Source organism: Parasteatoda tepidariorum, chromosome 9, assembly GCF_043381705.1.
Source record: "Parasteatoda tepidariorum isolate YZ-2023 chromosome 9, CAS_Ptep_4.0, whole genome shotgun sequence".
Lineage (NCBI taxonomy): Eukaryota > Metazoa > Arthropoda > Arachnida > Araneae > Theridiidae > Parasteatoda > Parasteatoda tepidariorum.
Genome location: NC_092212.1, coordinates 27,121,051 through 27,140,484, shown reverse-complemented (window position 1 = coordinate 27,140,484; position 19,434 = coordinate 27,121,051). Strand labels below are relative to the sequence as shown.

At 30.4% G+C, this 19,434-nt stretch overlaps 1 protein-coding gene and 3 long non-coding RNA genes across 5 annotated transcripts in view; all 4 read right to left on the bottom strand.

Moving 5' to 3' along the window:
* The window catches only part of LOC110281919 (adhesive plaque matrix protein 2), an 83,051-nt gene extending 80,130 nt beyond the window's left edge, over positions 1 to 2,921 (bottom strand). The window contains exons 1-2 of one of the 2 annotated variants that reach the window (XM_071185085.1): positions 2,666 to 2,921; positions 1,616 to 1,759 (exon numbers count right to left, since the gene is read on the bottom strand). In XM_071185085.1, coding sequence (XP_071041186.1) covers positions 1,616 to 1,759; positions 2,666 to 2,885 — 364 coding nt within the window. In that variant the 5' untranslated portion in view covers positions 2,886 to 2,921. The remainder of the gene's footprint in view (positions 1 to 1,615; positions 1,760 to 2,665) is intronic. The other variant, XM_071185084.1, reaches the window with a different exon arrangement.
* Positions 2,922 to 10,441: 7,520 nt separating this feature from the next.
* On the bottom strand, positions 10,442 to 15,716 carry LOC122273157 (uncharacterized). Its single transcript, XR_006227525.2, has 3 exons — positions 15,650 to 15,716; positions 15,500 to 15,555; positions 10,442 to 10,658 (listed from the first exon to the last, which is right to left on the bottom strand). It is a non-coding gene; the product is annotated as an uncharacterized lncRNA (long non-coding RNA).
* Positions 15,717 to 16,647: 931 nt separating this feature from the next.
* Positions 16,648 to 17,205, bottom strand: LOC139426385 (uncharacterized). Its single transcript, XR_011637655.1, has 3 exons — positions 17,067 to 17,205; positions 16,803 to 16,869; positions 16,648 to 16,708 (listed from the first exon to the last, which is right to left on the bottom strand). It is a non-coding gene; the product is annotated as an uncharacterized lncRNA (long non-coding RNA).
* A 1,897-nt stretch (positions 17,206 to 19,102) lies between these two features.
* Positions 19,103 to 19,434, bottom strand: part of LOC122273159 (uncharacterized) — a 4,065-nt gene continuing 3,733 nt past the window's right edge. Inside the window, exon 3 of the long non-coding RNA XR_011637641.1 lies at positions 19,103 to 19,240. This is a non-coding gene — a long non-coding RNA (uncharacterized lncRNA). The remainder of the gene's footprint in view (positions 19,241 to 19,434) is intronic.

The window sequence follows — 19,434 nt, the reverse complement described above, 5'->3', positions numbered from 1 at the left end:
ATGTTTATTCAGAGAAAGTACGTTTTTGTGTCTGATTTCGTAACTTAATTAATAGTTAGCACTAATTAATTAGCATATTTGAGGTCACCCCCAGGAACCATTAAGATTGACACTTAGTTCGTGAAAATCGGATCATTAGAACAAAAGTTATTCAGGGTGATATCTTTTTTTTTTGCGGACTGTACAATATTTTGTACTTAAACGATGGTAAAAGAATAATGGCGCAGAAATGAATATAAAGCTTAAAGTAGGGTATGGAACAAAAAAGGCTTTATTTGACGCATAGTGGCGTTACACATTATTGCCTGAAAAAGCGTAAGTACAACTGGTAGATGTTCCATAGTATGGGATATGCCCTCCCCTTACTGTAATTGTTGCTTGGCATCGTCTCTCCATGCTAAGCACCAGATTATCCAGGAGTTCTTGGGGTAAACGTCCCCTTTTCTCCGAATTTATAAAGCAAGTAAGTTTTATGATTTTTATTAATTTACTTCTAAATAAAATTTTTTTCTAATTTGATAATAGCTCTCTACAGAAAGGTTTTCACTCTGAACTTACTTTAAGAATAAAGAAAAAGATAAACAATATGAAAATTTTTGTTTTAATAACAGTAATTTTCAGAATCGTTTTTTTTTTATCATCAGAATTCTTTATTTTTCTCTTTTTAATTTGTAATTTTTTGATAAAAATTGTAATCAAAAACTTCTTTTGCCAAATTATATGGTATAACATTATGTGTTTCTGCATACTTTTTGAATATTTTAATGTTTGGAGTAATATAATTCAGAAAAGTATGGAATGTAAAGTTTAAATAGACTTTTCATATTAGATCATTAAATTTATTAGAGAGATTTCTCAGGCACTAGGTTTAACTCTAATAAGAAGATTTTTTGCAAATATTTTCCGATGTGCTTGAGATGTTCCTTCCCTTAAAAAAAGAGATTCCATTTTGTTTTCACTTGCATAAGAAAGAATATCAAAACATTTTCCTTTTTTAATTTAATAGGCCACAATAGACAAGGAACGTTACCATGCTACACTGAAGAAATCTCCAGTGCAACTGATGATCGTACTAGTAGACATTCGTCTCAAATAACAACGCCCCCTATACGTCATAGCGTTCGGGAATTCTTTGATGTTCCATAAGAATCTCGTGCTTGTATTTCTAATTTATTGCGCTACATATTTTGTTTCTTTTATTCATGATTTTGTTAGTCAGATATTTTTTTAATATTTTTAGACTTTATAATACATATGTTCAAAAATAAAGCAACCAAACGTAATAACAAGTTTGGAATTAAAATACCATGACTTCAAAAAAAAAATTTTAAATTTTTAACATGCTTCACAATATGATATGATTTGCTTTCTAAATTCTCATAAAAATCTAGAAAACACTTCACAATTTTAAAAAACAAATTCAATGTTGAAACAAAGTTCAAAGCACATCGATTACTAACATGCGATACACTTAATGCGTATTGATCCCAAACCGTTACTTTGCCTCAAACCATTACTTTCCGTCTCTATAGTTAATTTCAAATTTCAGAGTATTAGTTGTTCAATTTAATCTATATAAAACTCATAGTATTTTGTGAAATTTCGGCCTACTTACCCTTGCATTTTATGTCTTTTGTTCCTTTTGTGCTTTCATCTTCCAGTTGAAAACTCTCATTGCATTCACAGTAGAAGTCCCTGCCTTTTGGAACGCATTTCTGATTCTCACCGGGGCAATAAGTAGGTCTACATACAAATCCAACTTTAACAAAGAGAACGCATATTACATTATTACATACCATAAATAAATAAATATATATATATATAAACATTCAATTTTTTATAATCCATAATCGAAGATAGTTTTGAATGGGTCAACGACCTCTTAAAGAATACTCCAGAAGATCTTGGAATCGTAATGCTAGGTCATTCACCTCAAGGAGGGGATGATTTCAAGGCCAACTACTAATGATACATTGATATACTTAACTCTACTCTTTTTTTTTAATATATTAAATAACATTGTATTGATACTTTAAATGTTTTTAATCAGTAATTTTCAATTTCAAACACATAACTTAGCAAAATTGCAAATTCGAAAAATAAATAAATTATGTATTAAAATTACTTGATTTCAAATTGAATTTAAAGTGGATTTTGTATTGCTTACCTTACAGCCTTCACAAGAATGAACGCCATAATGAAATCCACTAGCCTTATCACCACAGACTCTGCAGAGAACTGTTGTACCATCAAATTCTGCAAAAAGAACAAAATAAAGAAATTTAGTTTTCAGTTTTGTACAAAACAACAACACATTCTTAAATATATTTTTAATACCTATCTCAGACGTAACAGTTTAATANACATATGTATATATATATATATATATATATACATTAAACAAACCTTTTAATTAACAATTCTTTCCGAGAAATTCCTAACAGTGCATAAATGTTTTTCTCCTCTGTTTTTTAAGCAAAATATTGTAGCACATTATATGTAAAATGAGTATAGAAATAAATTAGGTACCATGATTATTTATTTATTTCATCAATAAATCATCCTTTTTAAACCAGGTATACTGAGTTATATGACATCATTAAAAGCAGGTTTAAAAGGTGAAAATATAAAGATAAAGTATTGAAAATATTATATGTATACTTACAGTCATCATCATCATATCTCTGGAAGTCGATGCTTTTAAGGAAAGTATTGACTTTTTCCCTATTAATATCCACGAATTTCTCGTCATTTAATAATGACATCAGTGTTCGAAACTCAGTTCCATGTTTGTTCTTTAAATGATATGCATTGCTCTGATAAAATAGATTATACAGAAATGACAGGAAAATAAGCTTGGTATTTGAGAGTAGCATTAATTTCATCTTTTTTAAGAAGTTACGAAGCAAATAATAATTTGACTATTAAAATGATTATCTAAAGAGAAACTTAATTTATCTTAAGTTATCATAATATTATCAGGTATGACTCGATCAAATGTCAAAAGAGCAACACATTTTTCACCTGTCACTCAATGAAATTTTCCCACAACAGAGTTCAACAACAGATAAAATATTACTTACTAGCCACCTGCAGTGGCCAGTTGGTCAGTCAGCACATACTATACTCATCGTCTGTCTTAGTTAAAAAGAGTAGGCATTACTGTCCATTAGGCTAACCAACTTGTCAATTACAAAATATTAAAATTAATCTTATTACCACGTTTATATCAACTTGCCTTCGTGTATGTTTGTTCGGATGGAATTTTGTAATCGATATTAAACTAACTTCCCGACTAGCTACAGATTTCAAATTTGGCACATGGTTCAGAATTGGATGACTATGCATGAAAAAGTAGAGAAAAAAGACATACAAGGTAAAATAAAATTAAAATTAAAGAAAAATTTATATTTTCGCGATTGTCTTTCGTTTTCGATTCAATTATTTCAAATAAGTGTCACATTTCAGTTGAACAGTTTTGTGTACAGTGAGTGAAAAAATTGAGATTTTGCAGTGGAGAATAATAATTGAAAAACAAAAATTTGAAAACCGAAAAACGTGGAGAGCATGAAATACATAACAGTACATATACACATACATATATACTTATACGCATGCACAACCACATCCCCATCCACATTCAGATACAATTACATACACATATTCTCATGAGCACACATACTGTTACTGTTATGTATTTCATGCGCCCCACGCTTTTCGTTTTTCAAATTTTTGTTTTTTAATTATTATTCTCCACTGCAAAAAAGTGGTTTTTAAAAATATTATTTTCATTTTTATTATTTTTTAATTTCTTATTTTTATCCCTAGAACAAAGAGATCTAATTTGAGAATCGAGATCTTGGTAAAAACGCATTGTTTAGCCTTACAGTGAATTAGACTAAGTACCTCGATTATAACAAAATATCAAAATGAAACTGTTTTAGATTTTCTTTGTATCTTATAACTAACACATGGTCCGATTTAAAGACTTTTTTCCTGGTAATAACGTTTTAAAGCCTTAATGTCAATTATTTTTTTCCCTTATTAATTTCGTAAATAACACGTGGGGCGGATCCTAGAATAGCCCACCCATGGCAATTTTTTTTTAAATCTCGCCAAACTAGGTTTCTGGTAGATCTGGTTTATCAAAGTAAAGGTTAGTCACTTTTTTATTTTATTTTATTATAAATATTTTAATAAATTTGTAATGATTTAAATTGTTTTTTAATAACAAAAATCAACGTTGATGCTTGCAATAATTGCCAACTTGACGAGATTTCGAAAAAGTCGCAGAGGTATGAAGTATTCTAGAATTTCACCGTTCACGTGATCTAAAATTGAGACTTCAAGCACCTGTTGTTGTTGTTTCCAATCCCAGCTGGGATATCGGAGCTATACCAGATCCATGAGGCCGTGAGTCTTCAAAAAATCGAGAACAAGGAGAGGTCTCTCAAGAACCTCTTCCATGGTGAAATCCAGACAATCAAGTAGATGGTGAGGACTAGCCTTGCTGGAGTTGTACTTTTTACAAGGTGGAAAAAGTTTAATTTGTCCACTGAAAGTGAGGCTCTTAGTATGCCCACTGACAAATCTACAGGTAGCGATTTGGTCGGCACGTGTACCCTGAAGGTTAAGGGCTCCTCCAGGATGCTTGCGGGGATACCAATTGTGATCCGGTGGAACAAGCCAAGCTTTATTCACTTTAGATTTGTGGATAGAAAATAATTCAGAGTAAGTGAGGGCCCAGCTAACATCTGCAGGCTTTTTTGGAGCTAAGTCAGACTTCTACCACCGGTGCTCCTGATTCTTTGATCAACAGAAGCTGTCCCCTTCCCCTTTACCATAAGTTTGTCTTCAAGCACCTTAATGGTGCTTTTAATTTGCTGTAAGTTTAAGTTTACAGATTCTTTTGGTTCCAGACTTAAGGTTATTTAAATACTTTGTAAGTTCTGTAGGAAAAGAATAACCTATTTACAGGTTTACAAATATAGTTTCTTCTATAGAAAACAATGTATGAATTCTTATTTGTTTACAAACAAATCTTCGATATCAAATCATGATAGCTAATTTCTATTACAAAAAATGCCAGGCTGATAACAGCATTCAATTAACAGTTACAGCTGACAGTGAAAACAAAATTTTCTTTTTTATATGAAAGTTTGAAAATGAGCAATAAACAAGTGTTTTCAGATAAACTATAGAAATGCTAATTTGTTAGTGGATTGTAATAGTCCGCATGTACCATCAAGATCATGTTGATCATTCAGATAGTCTGCCATAAGGAATAAAAAATAATTAAGTATTACAGACTAAGCAATATACAAATATTTTGATTCGAGCTATAAGTTAGCAAAGATCGTTGAAGTTATAATTTCAAATATTTGACAAAATTGAATAGTCTATAGTTTATTTTAAAACTATGGCTTTCGCAATGTCTCCGGAAAAAAAAACATTTTTTTAAATGTCCTTGAATTAGAAATATAATTAAAAAATCAAAAATCAGGGTTTGTAATTTGTTTTAAATTTTACTCATTTAGCATCATTTTGAATGCCGTATCTTCAGTGCCTAAAGTTTACCCGTATTCCGGTTTGTAGACACATCATCATCACTTTTGGCCAGACAGCCCAGAGTGAGCCAGTGCCTTCTTCTAAATTTTGCTCCACCGCATTCTATTTTTGACACTTGTGCGTCAGTTTCTTTCTTGGATTGCAAGGACGTCAGTCTCCCCCTTAGTCGATCTCAATCTTGGTCTACTTCTTTTTCTGCTTGTTAGCGGTTTACATAAACACATATTCTTTATGCTTTTAATCTTTTACTAATTGAGAGAAATTAATATGATACAAATAAATAATAAAATATATCAAAAGATAAAGCACAATTTTTCTTTATTTTAATACTATATTAAAATGTTTATTCAAATGAGTATAATAGTGGTTAAAATTATTCATCATTTTTACATTTTTCTCGTTAAGAATTCGTCATTATTCAACCATTCGTTTGCCAGCATTTAAACCAGCTTTTCAATACAAATGATTTTGAAAATTCATTGTCAAGTACAACAATTGGCATTTCTCACTCTTTTCAGTAAATTCTCTGGTTAAAGTGGAGCTAACTGAATTTTTTATACTCTTCTTGCACTACATCTAGGCATGATATCTTTATTAATTTCTTATCCATCAACAGATAGAAAGAAATTCTTTGCAGGGTTTGGATTATTTCTCAAATATTTTTCTTGTCATTTTTCAAACGATATATACGCTTAAATGTTTCAGCAAATGGAAAGATACAGAACGTAATCCTCTCTATTTTTTTAAAAAAAATAAATTTAGATCAAAACTTTTATCTCAATAAATAATATCACACTGAAGTTTACCATATACAACCGATATATAGTAGGTAAAAGAAATTAAAATTTAGAACAATATGAATCAGATGTCTTTGTCAATAAATAATAATCATTAATGATTTGGCACTGATGATGACACTTCCTATTTATACGAACGCACTTTTGACTTTAAATGAGAGCAGGCCTTTGAATAGTTTAATGTTTTTATGAAAAACATATTTAAAAGAAATGTGAATTTAAATTTATAATGTCAAAATTTAATTTGAAAACTCACTAGACCTACAAATCCAATAGACATGCCTAAACTGACATCACTTTACTGACCTGTCTACAGAAAATGTCATAATTATCAGTCAGTTACTAGTAGAAACCAACCGGACTACGTTTTATTTAAAAATAAAATATTTTCAAGATAAATATTTCGGTAATTAGAAGCATCAAAGGACGTTAGCGTGTGTATAGATCTTGATTGGTTGTTGAAACGTGGCTTTGCTTACTCTAGTAACTGTTTTTTCCATTATATTTCGAGTACGCTTACACAGTCAAATATGAATTTTTATAAACGACACATTCTTTATTCCATCAAAAAGAATTATTTGACTTATTTCTTATTTAATATAAAGACAGGCACGAAGCCATGTAGAATATAACAAACTAATTATGTTGCGAAGTTGGACCCTTTAACGTTAATTTAATTTCTTGCGTATTTCGCTATATCTCAAGATCTTTTTAAGCGAACTGAAAATTTTTTACGCACAATTATAAAATTTTGTCCAATAATAATTCCAAGCAAAAATAAATTTTAATAAATACGTATTATATTTTTATTATTTTATTTTATAATAGTCAAAAAAGATTTTGAACTGTAAGGTATACAATTTTTTGCATAATTTTAAAGAATATAATTTTACATGGCAAAATACAAAATTTGAGCAAAATCGGTCGAATAGTAGAGTGGCCTGAGAAATCGAATTTTAGATATTTTACTTTTTTTTAAAATTTCAATTTCTCAGGAACTATTCGTTCAATTTTTCTTAAATTTTGTATTTTGCCATGTAAAATTATGTCAATTTTTTTTTTACATAACTACTTATAAATATTGTAAAATAAAATTTAAAGGTCAGATAGAGAAATGGTTAAGCTCTGAAGTTCTTAACAAATTCTCACAAAAATTCTGTATTTTTTTTTTAATAGATGTAGTGTGGTACCACACATGTATGTATTTCGCACAAAACTCAAATGTTGAAGGGTTATTTATTAAGTACCAGCTATACTAATACATAATAATCACAAAATTTACCACTTTTCTAAATATTAAAGTAAAGATATTCCGATAAATCGGAAAATGTTAGCAGGTTTGATATCTATGCAAAGATAATTAGCAAATCTTTAGTGTCAGCATGTTGTAATTTGTAATTAAATTAGATTTAATAATTTAGATTAATTTTTCCCCTCAAGTGAATAAATAAAATTATAGATGTTGTTTTCACTGGAAGAAATTATTTTTTATAATTTAAATAAATAGTGAAAATTTTATAATATTTATAGTACATAAAATTTTATAATGTTTATAATATATAAATTTTTATAATATTTATAATATATAAAATTTTATAATATTTATAATATATAAAATTCTGTAATATTTATAATATATAAAGTTTTATAATATCTATAATAAAATTTTAAAATATTTATAACATATAAAATTTTATAAATTATTTCTTTCAAATTAAAATTTTTTTTTTATAATTTGACAGAAATAATTTTTCTTCAGTTCAGAGCATAATCTCATAGTGTTTCTCAGTACTAATTTATTGATTCTTTTCTTTTTTTAATTCACCCTGTGCAAAAAACTGACATTCAGCAACTAAGTGATAAAATTTGTAAACTTTATCATCATACATGGCATAGAAACCATTTATTTGGTTAAATTTACTTTTCTTTTCAGTTTTGTACTTTTTACTATATGTGGTAATAAGACTTATTATTTTGAAAATGAAAAATTCCGGTAAACTATTACCATATGAGCGGAAAAATCACCATGTAAATGGTTTCAATACTTTATATTGGTTTGCTTAATCAGAATTATAGTAATTTATATCAGAAGTGTCATTTCCATATAGTTACGGTAATTTTTCTCCATGCAGGTCTTACAATAGTAATAGTATTATAAATTAACACTAACTGTTATACATATTGTTATACATATTTTTTAAAGCTTTCCCATGACAGACCGTTGGGGGGGGGTCAGCTATGGTCTTGGATGTTAAAGCTCAGAAATTACTTGACCATCAACGTGATTGTAGCAATGTAGTCAGCATTGCGCACAGAACGCCTTTACTTTCCAGATAAGCTGGTACCCGATCTGAAGCTGGGTAGATTTCAACCCGTTACTGGGGATCGAACCCCAGTTCATCGCAATCACAATTCAGTGCCTTAACTACTGAGCTATCGAGGCAATGTTATACAGATACATTTAGAAATCTGTCTTGTTGGAAATGCTCATGAGTCTCAGTGTGCTGCAGTGCACGGGCTTTAACTGATTCATCGGAAACTTTAAGTTGCATATTATAATCATGTAATATGAATATGATATAAGTAGAGGAATAGGTAGGTGCTAGGCGCCAGTAAGTTTGAAGTTAAATGATAAAGCATGAAGTTTAGTCATAAGTCGAACTATATTTTATAAAATTCAATGTAAATAAAATACGAAAAGATAAAGATAGAGAAAAAAATTTTACAAAAACTATGTATAAATATTTACTAGTGAAATTAAAATTCAAAGTAAAACAAAAGTTCAAAAGAATTTGACATAAGTTAATAATATAGTAACTAAATCAAAATTGCATTCTTGCACTTCAAGAGGAAGAAGATGATACATGACAGTACTTTTACTTTCGCTACTTGTACCGTCGGTACAAGTAAAAAGTACGTACTTTTACTTGTGCTTCGTTACTTTTTAAATTTAGTACTTTTACTTGTACTTTCGTTACTTTTTTAGGGAAAAAGTAAAAGTATTTGTAACGGAAATATCGAATGAAATCGTTACTTTTTTCTGAAACTCGGTAAGTTTTCTTAAAAAAGAAAAAAAAAAGCTGTAAATGCAATATATATGCATTCACAGCTAACTTCGTGTTTAAATACCTTCTGTTTCAACTTATACTACACATTCAATTATTTTTTACTATCTCAACGATCACAAAGCTATCTGAAACCCCGTGTTTGCTTTGTTTATGTTTGTGTTTTAAAACGCGCTTCTAAAGAGTAAAAAAAATTTAAATCAATGGTAATTTAAATAAATAAAAATAATAAACTAAAAATTAAAGTCAATAGATAAAATTTCTTTTTCGTGCAAATCCATAAAAAGTTTGATATTAAAATTATATTTGATTTTAAAATTATATTATACGATTATATTATCAAATTATATTATAATATTCTTCCGAATTTAAAAATAAATTAATATCCATAACTTTCAAAATTAAAAATAATTATATAAATAACAACAATTTTGCAAAAACATCAAAGAACATAAGAATATTATTCAATAAAATTTTTGGTTACTTTGAATTTTCGATTTCCTAGAAATGTACTTTTAAATCGTTACTTTTTTTGTTTAGTACTTGTACTTTTTACTCGTTACTTTTTAAAATAAGAACTTTTTACTTTTTACTCGTTACTTTTTTTAAAATTACTTGTACTTTTACTCGTTACTTTTTAAAAGTAAAGCTGCCATGTATGCATGTGACATAAGAGATCAGCTCCAGCTGATCTTTAAAAGCGAACTAAGTTGAGCTAAGTTTCGCCACACGAGTTAGAATGTTAATTAACTTGAAGCAAATTAAATACAACGCCGTATCACACATTGAATTTATCGAAATATAATTCTTTCTCGTCTTCGCCTTTTAATTTTTTCAGATTTATTACTTGTTTATGTATTTTATTGTAACCGCTAATTTTTGAAGCGAATGAAGTTTCTAATCAAGTAATTCCTTAGAATATTTCCATCAAAAATATTACAGCTAATATACTCCAGTCCCTATGGAGTATACGCGTTGGTATAAAGCCAATTAAAGAAAGATCAAAATAGATTTTATCGAAATTAATTTATTGAAAATTAAGATTGTGACACAGTTATAGTGATGACAATAAAAAAAAGTATGCAAACTTTTTAACGATTAGTACATTTGAATTTTAGATAGAGTATTAAGCTTTCTGCCGAATCTTTAGGATGTAAAAACATGATTATAATGAAGCAAACAAGTGTTGCGATTAATACAATTACCACAATACTCCACGGTAGATTATCTGAAAAATAAATATAAGAAATATGTGTAAAGACCAAATTTTAAATGTTTATAAAAAAAGAAAAATGACGTTACATTGAAAAAAATAAAGTTCTACGTAGTAGAGGAGATTAAAAAAAAGTTTTTAATAATTGGAAAGGCACTAATTTCCTTGAAGTTGCATCTGTACTAGTTCAGGGTTTGAATAAAATAAAGGTAGGTACTATATTTACGTCGCACTAGAGCGGCACAATGGGCTATTGGCAACGGTTTGGGAAACATCCCTGAGGATGATCCGAATACATGCCATCGCAATTTTGATTCTCTCCAGGGGGGATGGCATGCTGTGAATGGCGATTTTTTACAATTTTTCTTAAACGAATTTTTCATTAGTCTTTGCTCCATGAGTTTGGCCTTTTAGCACATAGTTTATTTCATTTTATTTCAATTAATACACATTATCAATATTAATTGAGCATTAGTGTCAATAATGATAGGCAGATTTTTTTTAAAATCAAAAACGATAAGAAGGTATATTTTCTCCTTTCTTTTATTTTTAGTTCAGAAGTTACTTTTTTATTTCAATCAATACATATTACCTACACTAATTAAGCATTGTTGTCGTCAATAATAGTGAAACGCATACCTGCCAACTCTTCCGGATTTTCCGGAAGATTTTATTTTCATATTTACAGTGATAGTAAATATATAAAATTTTTCTTTTATAAACTTAATTTTTAGATGATTTTGATCACCACTATTCTTACAAAAATTAAACACATAGATTAATATGCGTTACGTTATATATGCTATCATGATAGTCAACTTAAGTTCTCTCAAATACAACGTATTTCTTTTCTTAAAATTGAAGTTTTAATTCCATTATAATACCACTGAGAAGAATGATAATGGGAGGGATTAAAAGTTGGCAGGTATGAAAACGATTTCTTACAAATAAATACCTTTACTCCATTACTTTTGCTTTCGAGTACATTGCTTATTTCTTTTATCTGAATATGCATATGTGGCGAATAAAATCATTGCCAAGACAACATTACAAATAATGCAACCCTGGCGCAGAATAACAGAACGTCTTAAGCAGTGTGACTGCGTGCACGTACAGAAATGTGAATGAAGTTTTGTTTTTCATCTAAGAATGAGATGTTTTGTTTTTGAGAGCAACATGTTCATTTAATTAAATCTTTAGACGATCTAATACGGATAATCAACTAATTATTCCATAATGGTGACCTCGAACATAACACGCATAAAAATTGATTGAAATCGAAAGTAAACTATAGATTGTTGTTCCAGAAACATGGAAAAAATTTCTTCAAAAGGACTATTCCACATTATGCAAATTGAAAAGAATTTACACACGACTGAACCTAAAAGAAAGATAAGTTGTTTCTGGATCATTATTTATTTAGTCAAATAATTTTTAAAGTTAAAAGGTTTTAGATAACAATATTGTTCTAAATGATACGTTGTTCCAAATGTTGAGTATGTGTTCTTAACGGTAAAGAATGTCAATACATTTATTTTTATTCATTTTCGAAGTGAAAATGTTCTTTTCTTTGATAAAGTAATGATGTACGGTATTTTAATTGCAAATTTGGAATTTATTTCTTTTATTTTAATGTCATTGAAATCATTGTAAACAAATATTTAGAAATTCGTTTTTAAAGACCTTGCATAGTGCCCGAAGTTTCAGCTGTTCAAATTCCTGTTTACAACAGATCAGATCCTGCCTTATGGTTTGTTATGTGTGAAAGCACATTGGCAAAACCTAAAGCAATTACAGAGTCTATGACTAAATATAATTATGTATATAATTCGTGGTATTCTTATGGAACCCGATGCGATTGACCCAAACGAAAAACTGAAGGAAGAGCTTAAAAAGCGTTCTGGGGATTCTTCCCAGCAAGAGATTCGACAACTTTTATCGGATGAAAAATTAGGTTCAAGAAAGCCTTCTGATTTATTACGCTGTATGAAGCGCCGTGCTCGATCGCTTAAGGTTCCAAATGAACTTATGCTGGATTTTTTTTTACAGCGATTGCCGTCATCCGTTCAATCAATATTAGCAGCAGTTTCTGCTATAACTCTCGACAAAGATGCTGAAATGTCGGAACGAATTTTAGAAGTTAGCCCATCCCCAGATGAAACTTTTGCTATTTCCGGTTCTAATCGACAGTTAAGTGAAGATAGAATATTTCGCGAAATTGAAAACATAAATAAAAGGATCGATCGCCTTTTATCCATCTGTCGCAGAGTTCTCTGGTCATATGCTTAACGTTAATCTCTATCCGACAAACTTCTGCTATTCCCAAATGTCAAGCTCGTAGAAAATGAGCTTGGACGCACGGGTACTAAAAAGCTGTTCCATTTCTTTTGTAAAAGCGATATCAATACCTTTTAGGTATTGATAATAATCTTAAGATAGCTTTAGTTAAGAAATCAGACACAAAAACATATTTTTTCTGAGTAAACTTACCTTTTTTCGATGGATTCGGATTACTGACTCCCAAAATATAGGGAGGGGCGGCCATCTGGAAAATATGATTCTCGATAGTTTGATCAGGAGAGCGGTCCAAAGTTTAAACCCCCTAATGTTAATTTACTTTTTGGGTATCTCGAAGTCTCTGGAGAACTTTTTAAGATGATTGAAAAAATTTTGCATCAAATTTTAAAATTCGTTTAGCCAAAAAATAATCCCATATGAAAAATATTTTTCAATAAATATTTATTATTTTTTTTTATTTAATAATAGTGAATAAAACTATATTGAAATATAAAAAAAAATTACTTCATTTTAAGGAAAGTAATTTTGTGTGTTAAAATACATAATTTGAAAAAAATCGATCAAATAATTTCTGAGAGATTTCCTTTTTTAATTGCTATTGTTTTAATGACACTGAGATTTCCAATTTGTTTGAAAGCTATTGACAGTTTAAGTGCCTTTTTTTGCGAATATGTATCCCTTTAACCAACCAAACAGCAACTACGGAGTTAAAATTTAACGCGATGAAAGAACTATTTTTATCTGATTTTGCTTCCAAATTCGAATTTGTTTGAAAATGATTGAAATTTTCGTGATTTTTTTTTCAGTCTATAACAATAGATAATAGTCAAATGCTAAATCAAAAGTTTGTCTTAATATTGTCTATTTATACATTTTATAGAATATTTTTTCCATAACGAGATTTTGATTTCTTTATTTTAGATACTCTCACTCGAGTAGATGCCAAATTAAAAGTAGCAAGAGAGATAGAGACAACATGTTGCCAGTTATAAATCTTATGAATTAAAAAATAAATAAATAAAATAATAAAAAAACGTAATAAAGATATATAAGATCTATTTAAAATGAGTACCAGCAAGTGACGTCGTAGTCATTTGTCTATTCAGAAGCCAATCAGAGGTCTGACTCACACGCGTGACATCGTTTACAGGTAACAATTAAAATCTGATATAGATCACATAATTAGGCATAATAAATTCACTATTTGAGTTTCAAGCATCTAATTGTTATAAGATTAGTTAGCGAGTAAAATTACTTTTCATTCATTTCTTCTTATTGAATCACAAATTCTGTGTTTTTTAGGTTAAACGTCTTATTTTCAAGTTCAGATGATTATTTTCAAATCCAGGTAATCGTCCATTTCTTTATGATTAGCAAGCTAGCAAAATTGTTCTTACACAAAGCTATAATAATTGTATATTTCGAAATCAGAATATTCTTTGTTTTCTGGAGTACCTAGTACAAAATTCCATTAAAATTTATAGTCGAGGTAAGGAAACAGTCCTGTATATACGTTATAACTGTTAATAAATTGCGGTAATCACTATTCTTTACTCCTGCCGAAAGCATTTCAGGCATGAAATGGTTTCACCGACAGATTTATTTTCCAGGGAATAAATAGGTCAGCAAATTTTTACACCGCAATTGAATCGGTGGAATGAATACTTACTGTCCCCTCTTCTCTGCTACGTAGGGAGGGGAAGGGAAGAAGAGGACAATAATCAGTTTATGATGCAATACATTTAGACCATAAGTTTTTCGTCTTAAGAGTTACTCTTAAAGAATATCTGTGAATAAATCTACACATTCATTATACACCGAAGAGCCATTACATTATTACAGTCCTGCTAATAACATGTAGGACTACCTTTAGCCCTCAAAACTGCTAACACCCTCCGAGGCATTCATTCCACAAGGTGCTGATAGGTAGTCTGAGGTATCTGGTACCAAGCGCTCACCAACTGGTCCTGCAATTCCCTCACACGAGGGGGTTGCGTGGCAGCACGAATTTGGGTTTCCAAGTAGGACCACAAATGCTCTATTGGAATAAGGTCAGGTGAATTTGGGGGCCAAGACATAACTTGAAAGCCACTGGAATGTTCCTCGAACCAATCCATAACGATTCGACCCTTATGACATGGCGCATTATCCTGTTGGTAAACGCCATCCCCCGCAGGAAAAACTGTTGCCATGAATGGGTGAACCTGGTCTGCAACTATGTTCATGTAGCTTACAGACGTCAGGGATTGTTCTATGAGGATTATGGATCTTAATGTGCCCCATGAAAGCATTGTTCCTGGACCAGAAACTCTGAAAACCTGGGGGAGCCCATTGTTATAGATGGAGGGTGGTCATAATGTAATGGCTCTTCGGTGTATATAAACTTGTGCAAAGACAAACTATAAACTAAATTAAAAATATTTTGAAAAAAAAAATCTTTAGCTTTTGGAACAAAACTAGTTTTTGATGCGAACTCTTCACACCTTCATTAGGTTAGAAGGTTAGTTCAAATAATTGTCTTAATGCAACAACACACTTCTAATAACACTTCTCATTACCTGCAATTTTGATAATTTTTGTATCGCAATCGACTCCTTCGTAACCTTCATAACACCTGTAAAAATTTAAAATATTAAAAATGAAATTTTAAGATGTCATTCAACTTTGATTGAAATTTAAATGTTCATGATTATAATTTAAGTAGTCACCTGCATTCTTTTTGAAAACCCACAACTTCACATTTTCCGTGTATACAACTTCCTGGTTTGCAAACATCTAATAAAAGTTAGTACTTTTTATTCTAAATAAAAAAAACACTTAAGAAAGATGATGTGAGAATATTCAATTAAAGTCTAAATAAATTAAATTACAAGCAGTTTACAACCATAAAAAAATTGCTTGCATTCATCCTTAAAAATAGTAATAAAAGGAACAAGTTTCACAAAAAAAGTTTAACTTAGTTACTTACTTATGCAATCATCTCATGCAAAATATGCATCCACTAAAAGTTGTGTAGGAAGTTAAAGCTTTTTGTCTTTGTCAATGCCTTCCGATGCAAATTTAAAGCAGAAAATTGAATTTTTTTAAACATAATATTGCTTTAAGTTTAAAATGGCCGTGAACTTACTTATGCACGCATCTTTATTTCTTCTTACAGTTTCTCTCTTTGGTTTGTATCCATNGCGCTGCTCAGCATACGCATGCGCTACGGGTCTGAAATTCTAATCATTTGCATATCATGCTCTACTTTGCATTTCCTGAAAATTTCAGCTCACTCGCGTAAGTCCTTCATGGTGTTGCAATTTTCACAAACATGAGTTTATGTTCAAGTAGCTTACAGACGTCAGGGATTGTTCTTCTATGAGGATTATGTGTCCTAATGTTCCTGGGCGAGCAACCCTGCAAATTGTTCCTGGCGAGCATTGTTCCTGACGAGCAAAAGCATTGTTCCTGGGCGAGAAACCCTGAAAACCTGGGCGAGCCCATTGTTATAGATGGATGGTGGTCATAATGTGATGGCTCTTCGGTGTATATAAACTTGTGCAAAGAAAAAAAATAGACTAAATTAAAAATATTTTGAAAAAAAAAATTAGCTTTTGTTTAATTTAGCTAATTTTTGATGCGAACTCCTCACACCCTCATTAGGTTAGAAGGTTAGTTCAAATAATTGTCTTAATGCAACAACACACTTCTAATAACACTTCTCATTACCTGCAATTTTGATAATTTTTGTATCACAATCGACTCCTTCATAACCTTCATAACACCTGTAAAAATTTAAAATATTAAAAATGAAGTTTTAAGATGTCATTCAACTTTGATTGAACTTTAAATGTTCATGATTATTATTTAAGTAGTCACCTGCATTCTTTGTGAAAACCCACAACTTCACATTTTCCGTGTATACAACTTCCTGGTTTGCAAATATCTAATAAAAGTTAGTACGTTTTATTCTAAATAAAAACACTTAAGAAAGATGATGTGAGAATATTTTTAAACTTCAATTAAAGTCAAAATAAATTAAATTAAAAGCAGTATACAACAACAAAAAAGTGCTTGTATTCATCCTTAAAACTAGAAAAAAAGGAACAAGTTTCACGAAAAAGTTAAACTTTAGTTACTTACTTATGCAATCATCTTTATTAAACTCTTCCACCTTTCCTTCGGGTAATTTAAATCCTGGGAGGCACTTACAGAAGTAGTCATCATGTTTTGGAACACAAGTTGTAGAATTCCCAGAACACGTGTTCATAACGCAAGGGCCAATTTCTGAAACACATTGTGGAACTTTCTAAAACACATTGTTGAAATTTCTAAAACACATTGTTGAAATTTCGATAACAAATATCTAAATTAATTTTTTTCAAATGACCACCTGGGTTGGCATTGTCAATTCAGGCGTATTAGGGCAGATTTGTTGGCCACTTTTTCAGATGCACCATCGTTGCTCCCACAAAAAGGACAGAGAGTAAAAGAACAACCATGCCTTGTCCGGGATACGAACCCAAAGCCTTCCTCATGCAGGGCCAGTTACAGAGCCCCTACACAGTTTATAGTCGGCATTTTTAAATAAAATAATAAGGATGAAAAAAAACTGAATAGGGTTTTCCAAATTTAAACATTAGCGTTATGTTGTTGAATGGGATATTTCTCTTTAAAATTAACCTACATCAGAGATAGCGAAACTTTTTGATTAGTGTGTCAATTTAATTACGATTCATTATTTTCGGGCTATACTAGCTGTATGTAAACAATATTTCTTCAAGCTGCAAATGTTTTAGAAATGGTAAAACTGTTAACTCCATTTGAAGCATCATCATTAGATCTTTTAAAAATAATGTCATTTTCACTCATGCAAAATATGCATCCACTAAAAATTGTGTGCTTTGTCAATGCCTTCCGATGCAAATTTAAAGCAGAAAATTGAATTTTTTTAAACATAATATTGCTTTAAGTTTAAAATGGCCGTGAAAAATCATGTCTTTTTGCCAATTACTTGCAATGATATGGATTTTTCGTAAGATTTTATTATAAATTGGAAATTTATATTAATTGAAATTTGCAGTTCTGAATTTAATTTTAATTGAACATTCATCTAATTTCGTGATTCGTTAATTGTTATCAATTGATTGATGTTATCAGAAACATTGTGAACAAAAATGATCATCCCAATAAGCAAATATTTCTGTATATTTGAAGAAGAAGCAAAATTTAAATGTTTCTTTTCTAATAGTAAAATGCATAAATTTAATTCAAATTAATTATACTTAACACTACACAAATAAATAAAACATAAAATTTTTAAACGATAGTGTGAACCTTTTTATTGTTCTTTTTTTCTGAAAGTAAAACAATTTTCAGGTATATTTCGTATAATATCTTCGTTCAATCCCAGATATGTTCAATAAGAACTGTTGTTGTTCATTTACGTCGCACTAGAGCGGCACATTGGGCTATTGGAGACGGTCTGGGAAACATACCTGAGGATGATCCGAAGACATGTCATCACAATTTTGATCCTCTGCGGAGGGGGTGGCACCCCCGCTTCGGTAGCCTGACGACCTGCACGCGAAGTCGAGCACTTTACGGTAGAACAGTTTAACGAGGACCAATACCGCACACCCTCGGTCCCCACGCAGGCTGATCCAAGAGGTCACCCACCCGCACACTGACCGCAGCCAGTGATGCTTGACTTCGGTGATCTGCTGGGAACCGTGTCTTAACGATCAGTCCACTGCGGGACCAATAAGAACTGATATTAGGTTTAACAAATTTAAACCAACTAACAAATAAATATCAACTTAAACGAATATTCCTCCTCGTATTCGGATCCTCGTTAAATCAGAGCTTGTAATAAATTAAATTGGCAGCAATCGCAAAATAAAATTCAAATGAATCGATCTATAAACCAATTCGTTAACCATTCGAACATTAACCATCGTTTGAATACGCATTTCATATCTGTTAATCGTGAGATTTTTCAGTTTGACGCGTCAACCCCGCACAAACCTGAGTTTTAAAGCAGCGTGCATGCTCCAATTTCGGTAAAGTGCTTACCATTAAAGCAAAAAAAAAGTACGTACGGAGCGTGTGCCATAATAAATGAAAATTCAAAATCTCTCGATTATTAAAAGCTGATAAAAATGATGCATTACTTATGCACGCATCTTTATTTCTTCTTACAGTTTCTCTCTTTGGTTTGTATCCATCAAGGCAACTGCAATAATAATCATAAAAACCTACTGGAACGCATTCAGTTGTTTTACTGTCACATACATCATCATCACATTTGTTTTTAACTGCAAATAAATTTACTTGGTTATTGAAAAAGCAACATTTGTCATTGCTACTAACTTCGAATACGAAATAACTCAGTTATTTATACCTTCAAGTCTTCAAAAATAGTCAAAATTAACACTTTTATATACAGGGTGTTTCGTAATTTCGGCTCTTAATATATATATATATATATATATATATATATATATATATA